At 41.4% G+C, this 13,199-nt stretch overlaps 1 protein-coding gene across 2 annotated transcripts in view; it reads left to right on the top strand.

Moving 5' to 3' along the window:
• slc25a34 (solute carrier family 25 member 34) overlaps positions 1-13,199 on the top strand; it is a 32,917-nt gene that overhangs the window by 3,972 nt on the left and 15,746 nt on the right. Inside the window, exons 1-3 of one of the 2 annotated variants that reach the window (XM_072912634.1) lie at positions 3,100-3,253; positions 4,654-5,307; positions 5,376-5,441. In XM_072912634.1, coding sequence (XP_072768735.1) covers positions 4,876-5,307; positions 5,376-5,441 — 498 coding nt within the window. In that variant the 5' untranslated portion in view covers positions 3,100-3,253; positions 4,654-4,875. Of the gene's footprint in view, positions 1-3,099; positions 3,254-4,653; positions 5,308-5,375; positions 5,442-13,199 lie in introns of those variants that run through there. The other variant, XM_061932259.2, reaches the window with a different exon arrangement.

The raw sequence follows: 13,199 nt of genomic DNA, 5'->3' as shown, positions 1-13,199 counted from the left end.
GGAGAGTTTTAACTTGCACTTACAGATGTAGCGACCAACTGTAGTTACTGACAGTGGTTTTCTGAAGTGTTCCTGAGCCCATGTGGTGATATCCTTTACACACTGATGTCACTTGTTGATGCAGTACAGCCCGAGAGATCGAAGGTCACGGGCTTAGCTGCTTACGTGCAGGGATTTTTCCAGATTGTCTGAACACTTTGATGATATTACGGATCGTAGATGGTGAAATCCCTAAATTCCTTGCAATAGCTGGTTGAGAAAGGTTTTTCTTAAACTGTTCAACAATTTGCTCACGCATTTGTTGACAAAAGTGGTGACCCTCACCCCATCCTTGTTTGTGAATGACTGAGCATTTCATGGAATGTACTTGTATACCCAATCATGGCACCCACCTGTTCCCAATTTGCCTGTTCACCTGTGGGATGTTCCAAATAAGTGTTTGATGAGCATTCCTCAACTTTATCAGTATTTATTGCCACCTTTCCCAACTTCTTTGTCACGTGTGGCTGGCATCAAATTCTAAAGTTAATGATTATTTGCAAAAAAAATTAAAAGTTTATCAGTTTGAACATCAAATATGTTGTCTTTGTAGCATATTCAACTGAATATGGGTTGAAAATGATTTGCAAATCATTGTATTCCGTTTATATTTACATCTAACACAATTTCCTAACTCATGGAAACGAGGTTTGTATTCACCAATGTTTTCTTAGCTGGGATTTGTTCGTAGGTAAGAACAAAATCTACGAGTGCTCCAGAGCACCCATAGGGTGGCCTATTTGTTCTTAAGTGTGACAAGTTCCCTTACTTCTATTGTCTAATGTTAAATTAATATCATTTATAGATAGATAGATAGATAGATAGATAGATATAGATAAGACAGACAGACAGACATATAGCAAAATGAGCAATATATAGACATTTCAAAGTACCGTGTGCACACAATGACGATGATTTTGCTGCTACTGCAAGATGCCGCAGATCGTGCCCTGGGGATGGAGCGCATATTTCACGACCATGTCGACCTATTTGCCCGAAGTGACGAATATTTATTTGAACGCTTTAGACTACGTCAGCAGTCCCCCCTTTCTTAAACTTACGTTTTGACATTATGTATTTCCCCCGTGGGATAATACGAATTTCTCTTCTGTAATCTGTTTGTGTTTTCTCCGTGTGTTTGATGTCAGTGTTATGGGGAATTAAGGGCGTTTGCCTATACAGATTGCGGAATTAAGGGTGTTTACTTATGCATATTGGGGAAATAAGGGCGTGTTTATATGCAAATTATGATAGACACGCACGCGCTAACCATTTGGCATTCAGCAACTTAAGAACAGCAGGTGGGAACAATTTGGCCATTTAAGAACACGTCATGAATTTGAATGGACTCCTCTTAGGAAATCACTTAGGAAGAAAGATAGGAGGAAAAGTTAGGAACTTATTGGTGAATGGGGCCCATTGTCTTTTACTGACCAGTTCCTCCAACTAAGACCTTGTTTTCTTGAATGTTGGAAGACGACTTGGAGCTCGCACACAGCCCCGCTACATCTAAAACTCTGCTCCCCTCTTTGCATGAAGGAAGAGGGACGAACACACAGCTGTCAGCGTGTACAGAGTGATCAGTGACACTTCCATATCAATCACTTGTCCATTTGGTTGTGGTTATGATTTAAGTTTATTTCAAACATGTTATACAGATGGCAGAAATTTTTACTTAAGTTTGATCAAATTTAGATGGATTTATTTTAAGAGCAAAACGCTAATTACAGGGTAAAATCTATATTCGCACATGTGCTACTCTTTTTCTTTTTTTTTTCCCAGTACTCTCACTGCCTATATTTAGTTTTAAATGTGACTAAAAGGCTTGCACTGTACAGCCCTGGCACTAGTTTACAGCTAGTAATTAGCATGCTAATTGCCAGCTAGCGATCAGCACTCTTGTTGTCAGCTAGCCATTAGTGCGCACATTGCCTGCTAGCAATTAGTGTTCTTGTTGCCAGCCAGCGATTAGCGGACCAGTTTCCATAGAGGGCAACTAGGCCAATTTAGGCCATAGATATGGGATTGATGGCTCTCCGAAAGGGCCTGGATCTTGAAGAGACGTTCCTTTCAAAGCCATTCAAAAGTTTGTCTCGTTATTATATTAAAAAAAAAAAAAAAAACTATTTTCAGAAGTTACCAATTTTTGGATGTTCATATATTCCTATTTAGATGAAGAACAACTCATAATCCTAGCAAAACAAAGAGGGGTGGAACAAAGCATCTTTTCGTGTCGTTCTCACCAATTCTGTGTCTAAATTGGCTGTCAAAGTGTACCAACTTTGTTCTTCTACTATCTAGGTGAGAGACATGATTTATGATCTAGAATAAACTTTCACGAGCAGAGGAAGCACCACACCACTCGATGATGTAAACATAGGCACACAATATAAATAGTTTGTCTGCATTAGCGCTTATAATACCAATATCACTAATACTTGGTTAATATTCAAGTCATGAAATGTAAATGGAGTGTTGTTGGTGGTTTTTGGATGGTTACTTATTGGGTTTTATGGGCAAAGTAGAGGATCTCCCATTGGCCCCACTATACTGCTATCATGGCCTAAGCTCCAAAACAACCAAAGAAACGAAAAGTTTTGCCTGAGACATAAAAAAAAAAACTTCTTAACCCTAAGAAGCACTTTGGGCTACCAAACTTTTATGATTGTGGGACTCTTATTGGAATTAGGCTGATCGTTTGAAACTTGGCCAAGGTTTTTAAAAATGTTTATTTACCAAATTCCCTCTATTGCAAGGTGTTTACCAGAAGATCTGCATATAGGGGCGGCGTGGCGCAGTGGAAGAGTGGCCGTGCGCGACCCGAGGGTCCCTGGTTCAATCCCCACCTAGTACCAACCTCGTCATGTCCGTTGTGTCCTGAGCAAGACACTTCACCCTTGCTCCTGATGGGTGCTGGTTAGCGCCTTGCATGGCAGCTCCCTCCATCAGTGTGTGAATGTGTGTGTGAATGGGTAAATGTGGTAGTAGTGTCAAAGCGCTTTGAGTACCTTGAAGGTAGAAAAGCGCTATACAAGTACAACCCATTTATCATTTATATACCTGCACCCTATCTCTGTTTACTCCTGTTAAAAGGAACCTAATAAAAGGACAGTCTGGGATCAACATTGGCCCAGCTTTCACTCGCTGGCGTGAGCTCAAAGATGAAGAGGGATTTTTCGGCCAATGCTGCCGTGGCTCTGTTCCTGCTAAACTCGTAAGTGACTTTTGAAGCTCAAATCAAAATGCTAATGCTAATGTTAGCTATCGGAAATTTGCGTGGGAGCAATAAAAAGCCACCGACTTGATAGTTCGCAGTTCCACACTACTTCCTTCAAAAAACTTTCTCGCCGGTCTTTCTTTGCTTCCGTTCTGCCTCTGCCCTGATACATTCTTGGAAGTTGCGCAATTCAGTCTCATTTCTTGATAGTGTCTGCTATTTAACATCAGCAAAGCCCTTAGAGCAGTGTTTTTTAACCTTTTCTGAGCCAAGGCACATTTTTTTCATTGAAAAAATCCAGAGGCACACAACCAGCAGAAATCATTGAAAAATGAAACTCAGTAGCCAATATTGACAGTAAAAAGTAATTCTCGCAATTGTTGTACATGAATTCAAACCATAACCAAGCATGCATCACTATAGCTCTTGTCTCAAAGTAGGTGCACTGTCACGATCTGTCACATCACACCGTGACTTATTTTTAGTTCTTTGGTGTTTTCCTGTGTGTAGTGTTTTAGTTCTTGTCTTGCGCTCCTATTTTGGTGACTTTTCCTCTTTTGTTGGTATTTTCCTTTAACGTGATTCCTCGCACCTGATTTGTTTTCGCAATCAAGACTATTTAAGTTGTGCGGACGCTATCCTTCTTTGTAGGCACATAGTTGATTGTCATGTCATGTACGCATGTACTTTGTGGACGCCGTCTCTGCTCCACACGCTGTAAGTCTTTGCTGTCGTCCAGCATTCTGTTTTTGTTTACTTAGCAGCCAGTTCAGTTTTAGTTTCGTTTTGCAAAACCATCCCTAAGCTTCAATGCCTTTTCTTAGCGGCACTTAGCAGCACTAGCCTTTTATTTGTTTTTGTTTTAAGTGTTAGATACCTTTTTACCTGCACGCTGCCTCCCGCATATTGTGATCACGACAAACCATGTTCCCGACATCTACAAAGCAATTAGCTATCTGCTGCCACCTGCTGATATGGAAGAGTATTACATGGTTACTCTGCCTAGCCCTAGACAGCACAGACACTCAACAACGACACATTATTTGCGGATTTTAATTACTGGTCTGCAAAAAATATTTTTAAGCCAATTAGGTGAAATTGTATCTCACAGTACACTAGTGTGCCGCGGCGAAGTGGTTGAAAAACACTGCCTTAGCGATGTCATATTTGTGCCAATATTACAGCAGACTTCATGTCAGTCTGACACTCATTGCGCTAGTCATCATGGGAAATGTGGTCTTCCTTCTGGCAAAACACTACCGCTTTGGTCCACTGGTGCCACCAAAAATCAACCAAAACTGAAAGTTCTTTAGTGGGGCTTTAAGGCAGCTGTAACTTTTTTTTTTGGAACATATTTTTGTGCATGGAGACAATGAAAGCAATACTTTGTCTTGCAGAGGACGCCTGTCTTGATGACGGAAAGCCATGGTGGCAAAGCAGTATGACTGACAGTATTCTTGTTTGGCTTCCCTCCCTGTGTAGACACACACACACACACACACACACATACGTACACACACACACACACACACACGCTTATCACCAGGAGGACAAAGTGTCAGCTGTATGAGATGACAACAAGTCCACTCCCGCTGATTTCTTAGGCCTTTCGTCACACGATGGCGTCCACCGTGTCGCCTGTAACAGCCAGCATTTTCGTCCCCTCGCCGCCCCGTCCGGCCGTCTGGCCTCCTCTGGACTTTGCCCTCGGTGCCTTGGCGTGCTGCGCCGCCTGCGTCTTCACCAACCCTTTAGAGGTGGTCAAGACGCGCCTGCAGCTTCAGGGGGAGCTGCGTGCAGCCGGAACCTACCAGAGGCACTACCGCGGGGTCCTCCAGGCTCTCTGGGTGGTGGGGTGCACAGACGGGCTGCGGGGTCTGCAGAAGGGGCTCTCAGTGGGGTTGGTGTACCAGGGAGTGATGAACGGAGTGAGGCTGGGCTCATATTCTTATTGCGAAGCCCTGGGCGTCACCTCGTACCATGGAGGAAGTGTTCTGTCAGGCGCGGGGGCCGGAGCCCTCGGAGCGTTCGTTGCTTCTCCTGCTTACCTGGTAAGTTGGTTTCCCGCTCATTTTTCTACCTCTTATGTGCACATTTTTTAATGTTTTGTCTTTGGAAGGTGAAGACGCACCTGCAGGCTCAAACAGTGGAAGCAATTGCAGTCGGCCATCAGCATAACCATCTGGTAGGAAAAACACACTAATTACTATGCAATACACACACACATACTACTATATCTATATGTACTCAATACACTACTACTATGTACACAATACACTTCTAGTATGTCTCTCTGTACACACTACACTACTACTATATCAATATGTACTCAACACACTACTACTATATCTATATGTACACACTACACTACTACTATATCAATATGTACTCAATACACTACTACTATATCTATATGTACACACTACACTACTACTATATCAATATGTACTCAACACACTACTACTATATCTATATGTACACACTACACTACTACTATATCAATATGTACTCAATACACTACTACTATATCTATATGTACACACTACACTACTACTATATCAATATGTACTCAATACACTACTACTATATCTATATGTACTCAATACACTACTACTATATCTATATGTACACACCACACTACTACTATATATACACAATACACTTCTAGTATGTCTCTACACTTACTTACTTCTCTCTGTACACAATACACGGCTACTATATCTATACTAGTATTTTACTCTGTACACGATACACTACTACTATATCTATATGTACACACTACACTAAATAAATAAATGATAAATGGGTTGTACTTGTATAGCGCTTTTCTACCTTCAAGGTACTCAAAGCGCTTTGACACTACTTCCACATTTACCCATTCACACACTGATGGAGGGAGCTGCCATGCAAGGCGCTAACCAGCACCCATCAGGAGCAAGGGTGAAGTGTCTTGCTCAGGACACAACGGACATGACGAGGTTGGTACTAGGTGGGGATTGAACCAGGGACCCTCGGGTCGCGCACGGCCATTCTTCCACTGCGCCACGCCGTACTATATCTATATGTCACAGTACACAACTACTATATCTATATGTACACAATACATTACTACTATATCTATATGTACACAATACACTACTACTATAGCTTTATGTACACACTACACTACTATTATATCTATACTAGTATTTGTCAATACACTATTAGTATATCTATTTACACAATATACTACTATTAAACTGTATCTATATGTACACAATACACTACTAGTATGTCTCTCTGTACAAAATACACTACCACTACATTTATCTCTACACAATACACTACTACTACATCTATCTGTACACAATACACTACTACTTCGTCTGTACTTGTTTTTCTCTCTGTACACGATAGACTACTACTATATCTACAAACCCCGTTTCCACATGAGTTGGGAAATTGTGTTAGATGTAAATATAAACGGAATACAATGATTTGCAAATCATTTTCAACCCATATTCAGTTGAATATGCTACAAAGACAACATATTTGATGTTCAAACTGTTAAACATTTTTTTGTTGTTGCAAATAATCATTAACTTTAGAATTTGATGCCAGCAACACGTGACAAAGAAGTTGGGAAAGGTGGCAATAAATACTGATAAAGTTGAGGAATGCTCATCAAACACTTATTTGGAACATCCCACAGGTGTACAGGCCAATTGGGAATAGGTGGGTGACATGATTGGGTATAAAAGTAGATTCCATGAAATGCTCAGTCATTCACAAACAAGGATGGGGCGAGGGTCACCACTTTGTCAACAAATGCGTGAGCAAATTGTTGAACAGTTTAAGAAAAACCTTTCTCAACCAGCTATTGCAAGGAATTTAGGGATTTCACCATCTACAGTCCGTAATATCATCAAAGGGTTCAGAGAATCTGGAGAAATCACTGCATGTAAGCAGCTAAGCCCGTGACCTTCGATCCCTCAGGCTGTACTGCATCAACAAGCGACATCAGTGTGTAAAGGATATCACCACATGGGCTCAGGAACACTTCAGAAACCCACTGTCAGTACCGTAACTACAGTTGGTCGCTACATCTGTAAGTGCAAGTTAAAACTCTCCTATGCAAGGCAAAAACCGTTTATCAACAACACCCAGAGACGCCGTCGGCTTCGCTGGGCCTGAGTTCATCTAAGATGGACTGATACAAAGTGGAAAAGTGTTCTGTGGTCTGACGAGTCCACATTTCAAATAGTTTTTGGAAATTGTGGACGTTGTGTCCTCCGGACCAAAGAGGAAAAGAACCATCCGGATTGTTATAGGCGCAAAGTTGAAAAGCCAGCATCTGTGATGGTATGGGGGTGTATTAGTGCCCAAGACATGGGTAACTTACACATCTGTGAAGGCGCCATTAATGCTGAAATGTACATACAGGTTTTGGAGCAACATATGTTGCCATCCAAGCAACGTTACCATGGATGCCAGTGGTTATTTCAGCTAGACAATGCCAAGCCACGTGTTACATCAACGTGGCTTCATAGTAAAAGAGTGCGGGTACTAGACTGGCCTGCCTGTAGTCCAGACCTGTCTCCCATTGAACATGTGTGGCGCATTATGAAGCCTAAAATACCACAACGGAGACCCACGGACTGTTGACCAACTTAAGCTGTACATCAAGCAAGAATGGGAAAGAATTCCACCTGAGAAGCTTAAAAAATGTGTCTCCTCAGTTCCCAAACGTTTACTGAGTGTTGTTAAATGGAAAGGCCATGTAACACAGTGGTGAACATGCCCTTTCCCAATTACTTTGGCACATGTTGCAGCCATGAAATTCTAAGTTAATTATTATTTGCAAAAAAAAAAAATAAAGTTTATGAGTTTGAACATCAAATATCTTGTCTTTGTAGTGCATTCAATTGAATGTGGGTTGAAAAGGATTTGCAAATCATTGTATTCCGTTTATATTTACATCTAACACAATTTCCCAACTCATATGGAAACAGGGTTTGTATATGTACACAATACACTACTACTATATTTATACTAGTATTTCACCCTGTACACCAGGGGTGGGCAATTAATTTTTACCGGGGCCGCATGAGCAACCCGAGCACTGCTGGAGGGCCACACCGACAATATTTCAATAAAATTTTGCTCAAATTATTTTTGATATACCGTAAGATAAATAATAATAATAATAGTATTTTCATTTAACCTAACTTATCTTTATACAAAAGCAGATGGCTTTTGATGGTTTTATTTTTAACACTTTCTTACACAACACTTCCTGGTGTATAATACAATGCAAAAATGTCAATTTCTGTCACTTTATCCTGCATCCTCTTTGTTGTGAACGTATCACGTCTGTAAGGTGATTGGCAAAGAAGGAGGAAGTGTTGCTGTTGCGGAAATGAGGAGTGAGGATAGACGTGTGTGTAGAAAGAACGAGATAAGTTGAGCTGTGTTAGTATAGGTTGCGCAATAAAAGTTTAAAAAGAGCGTAAGACTTGGTGTGCACGTCTTCTGGACGCTACAATTGGTGTCAGAAGTGGGATGAAATGCCTCCCAGTTCGCCTTGCCATCAAACCTGGGAGTCTTCATTGAGGGCGGAATTCCCCCATGCCAAGCAGCGTGCGCTGCACCTGTAGACGCTGCCTCTCTTCTTCCTCCCTCTCTCTCTCTCTTTGCGACGAGCTCCTCACGTCCGGGATTCACACAGACATCTGCAGTCGCTGCCGGCACCTTAAGTCCCCACTCAATGTCCTTCCCCTCGTTCAATCTTGACAAAGTCGTTAGGAAACACCGTGGCACGTACCTTCCGATGACGTAGCAGGCTGAGCACACAAGCAGCGCAGTATGCTCACACAAGCAGCGGCAGTATGCGCAAAGTTTTACTTCTGACACCAATTGTAGCGTCCAGAAGAAGTGCACACCAAGTCTGACACTCTTTTTAAACTTTTATTGAGCAACCTATACTAACACAGCTCAACTTATCTCATTCCTTCCACACGCATGTCTATCCTCACTCCTCATTTCCGCAACTCAAGAACACAACATCAACGTCAGCAGGTCGTTACACTATATTCTTTAAACACAGCAACCTGTGTACCACAAATTAAGCACACAGCTTTACCTTTAATTTCTGTTAAGAAATACTTGGCAGTCCATGTCTTGTTGAAAACACGCCATTCGTCATCAATTTTTCTTTTTTTAGCGTCTCGGGGATAACCGGGCATCACTTGTCGCTGTGCACCTTCACTCACAGGTTACACACGGACTTACGCCCTTAAATAACACTTTTCAAAATAAAAGCAGCACAGTTGTATTGCACGCACGACATAGATGTTTTTTTAAATGTATTTTGTAATTTGTGATTGCCGCTGTTCACATTCACTCACAATCGCGCACGAGCATACATCCACACGGAAGTAATACAAATAACGCTTTTCAAAACAAAAGCAGCACTGTTGTATTGCACACTCGAGATAGATACTTTTTAAAATGTATTTTGTAATTTATGATTGGCCTCACGCGGGCCGGACAGAGACGTACAAAGGGCTGGATGTGGCCCGCGGGCCGCGGAATGCCCAGGTCTGACTGTACACGATACTCTACTACTATATCTATACAGTATGTACACATTCCCCAACACTATTAATAACATACACACTACTACTACTACTACTACTACTACTATACTACTACACAATGCACTACTAGTATGTCTATATTAGTATTTACAGTATCTCTGTACACAATACACTACTACTAGAGCTTTATGTACACATACCTGCCAACTACTCCGGTTTTCCCGTAATTAGTACAGTTTTCATCAACCTATTCCGGGTTACGGTTGCAGTGATAAAAAATACGGTTTTTCATTAATTAAAAATTTTTTTTTTTTTTAAAGTTTTATTCACGAAATCGCGTAACAACAATGACAATCGACACTGCTTCTCGTAACTTCCTATCGAGCCATTCCGAATGCCATGTGTAACACGGGTGGGAAATAAGCCATATTTCCTCTCATGACATCTCCTCATATTACCTGCGCCGTTTCCACGTTTAATCTCGCGAGTTTAACACACGCGCTCACGTGACCCGCTGCAGCCAATCACGCTCTATAAAATCCAGCATTCCGAGATGGCTGCCAGGTGCGGTGGCTAAGCCTGGGGACATATGAAGCCGGTATGTTTTAAACAGTGTTGGGACTAACGCGATACTTTGTAACGCGTTACTGTAACGCCGTTAGTTTCGGCGGTAACTAGTAATCTAACGCGTTATTTTTTTATATTCAATAACTCAGTTACCGTTACTACATGATGCGTTACTGCGTTATTTTACGTTACTTTTTATGTACTATCGGCTAGAAACTGAGGAGCTGAGTGTGTTTTATTCCAGCGAAGCAGTGACGTGCTTCTGATTCTTCCTCTGCGCTCTCTGTGTGACTGTGTGTCTGAGTGTGGGAAGGGGAGGGGAGGGGAGGGGAGGGGAGGGGGGTGCGCAATACAACCGTTGGCCAACAAGTAACCACAGAACACTATACGCCTATACGGTATAATGTTCTGTGGTTACTTTTTGGTTGGCCAAGCGGACGTGACGACAGGCTGTCCCCACTCAGATCCGCACAGACCGGGAGGGGGCGTCCCTTAAGTCCGGCTGGAAATCGGCAGAAATTTGGAGAATGGTTGTCCCAGGGAGAGGCAGTGAAATTCGGGAGGGTTGGCAAGTATGAGATATTCTCACTTCTTTTCTTTTGTCGAGCACAAAGAAAAGAACATTTTAGTTAAATGTAAGTTGTGTCTTGGATCAAAGATCCCGTCTACTGCCCAAAACAACAATTCAAATCTGCCTGGTTAGGCTCTGTGTATGTCACGTGTGCCTTCCTTAGGTGAAGCCAGCTTTACAGCTATGTTGTTGATTGATTGATTGATTGATTGAAACTTTTATTAGTAGATTGCACAGTACAGTACATATTCCGTACAATTGACCACTAAATGGTAACACCCAAATAAGTTTTTTAACTTGTTTAAGTCGGGGTCCAGATACAGATATATACTATCAAATATATACTAACATCATAATACAGTCATCACACAAGATAATCATCAGGGTATATACATTGAATTATTTACATTATTTACAATCCGGGGTGTGGGATATGGAGGGGGGGGGTTAGGTTTGGTTGGTATCAACACTTCAGTCATCATCAATTGCATTATCAGAGAAATGGACATTGGAACAGTGTAGGACTGACTTGGTAGGATATGTACAGCAAGTAGTGGACACAGAGAGAGAGATCAGAAAGTATAAGAAAAAGTGTCTACATTTGATTATTTACAATCCGAAGAGGTATTATGTGGAAGGGAGGGTGTTAGTTTAGGGTTGTAGTTGCCTGGAGATGTTCTTTTAGTGCGGTTTTGAAGGAGGATAGAGATGCCCTTTCTTTTACACCTGTTGGGAGTGCATTCCATATTGAAGTGGCATAGAAAGAGAATGAGTTAAGACCTTTATTAGTTCGGAATCTGGGTTTAACGTGGTTAGTGTTAGTGTTAGTGTTAGTGTTATTATGCTGTTTGTTACTTATGTATGTTATTTTGCAGCTATTTAAAATAGTTTTGTCAATTTGTTCTGGCCTGAAATAAATTGGCCCTTTGAAACATATCTTTGTCTTTGTGTGTTGTATGTAGAGCACATTGCTTAGCAGAGTTCAGTGATGCAAATGTATGTCAAGTTGATCAACAGATTGTATTATTCTCCAGTGCAATAACAGTACTAAAATGAAGGCTAAAAGGGCATTAATGGGAGCATTAAAAAAAAAAAGTAGAAGAAGTAACTAAATAGTTACTTTTCACAGTAACGCATTACTTTTTGGTGTAAGTAACTGAGTTAGTAACTGAGTTACTTTTGAAATAAAGTAACTAGTAACTGTAACTAGTTACTGTTTTTCAGTAACTAACCCAACACTGGTTTTAAAGTTGTCGTTTGCTTGCATATTGTAAAAACAACCGTCCAACATTTTACAACTAATTGTAGGTGCCGAACATCAGGGACGTGTTGCGACGAGAGAGTGTGTCGATGATAAGATATTAAGCCGAGTTGGTAAGTGAATCTGTTTGCTAATAGTAGCGACTAGCCGTACCCATGTATTTCCTATGGGCGGTTAGCATCGGGTTTTAATCCCGTTTCCTCCAATGTTTCTGATCCTATTGAGTTTATATTTATGTCGAGTCTTTATTTTGAGTATTTACATATGGTAACTGAGTGTTGTGGCGTTTTAAGGCCATTTGCACTTTTTATGCTATGGTAAAGACAATGAATGAATACTGCCGCTGGTGTGCGGTTACACCCGTCATAGTGACGTCACTGTTATTGTTAATGTTACTCCCGTCATAATGACAACACTGTGTACTGTCGTGTTTATTTTATACATGCATGGGATTGTTTAAATATTGTTAATGTTAGCAGTATTATAGCTAATAATGATAATAATAAGTGTAACTTATTTATTGAAGGTCGAACGATAGATGACTTAATGTTGATGTTATGTGCGCACATTGATTGAACTTCGGGTCCTGTGCTTACGCAGGCCAGGTCCCTAAGTCTTGGATGGCGAGCTGTAGATAGGCCTCGCCTGAGCCCAAGGATCTCCACCTCTCAACCCCTGAACTCCACCTGCTCTGGTCGGGCCGGTAGGCGGCTTATAGCCGAACCCCTTGCCTCGCACCTCATTGCTCTGCGGCCCTTTGCACTACCTCATACACACCCTGCCCATAAACTGAACTCTCACTACAAACTGCCATACCCACAACCCCAAACCGTGTGGCTGTATGAACTCTGAATGCGCGTATGGACTGCGATCAGTCTCATATGACCTTTTAAGAACTTTTGATACTACCTGTTATGAATTACCTGAACCCTTGCTGTTTTTTTCTTTTGTTTTGAATGGCCATTC

Source organism: Nerophis lumbriciformis, linkage group LG38 (assembly GCF_033978685.3).
Source record: "Nerophis lumbriciformis linkage group LG38, RoL_Nlum_v2.1, whole genome shotgun sequence".
NCBI lineage: Eukaryota > Metazoa > Chordata > Actinopteri > Syngnathiformes > Syngnathidae > Nerophis > Nerophis lumbriciformis.
The sequence above is the reverse complement of the archived record's forward strand: the minus strand, read 5'-3'. Positions and strand labels throughout refer to the sequence as shown.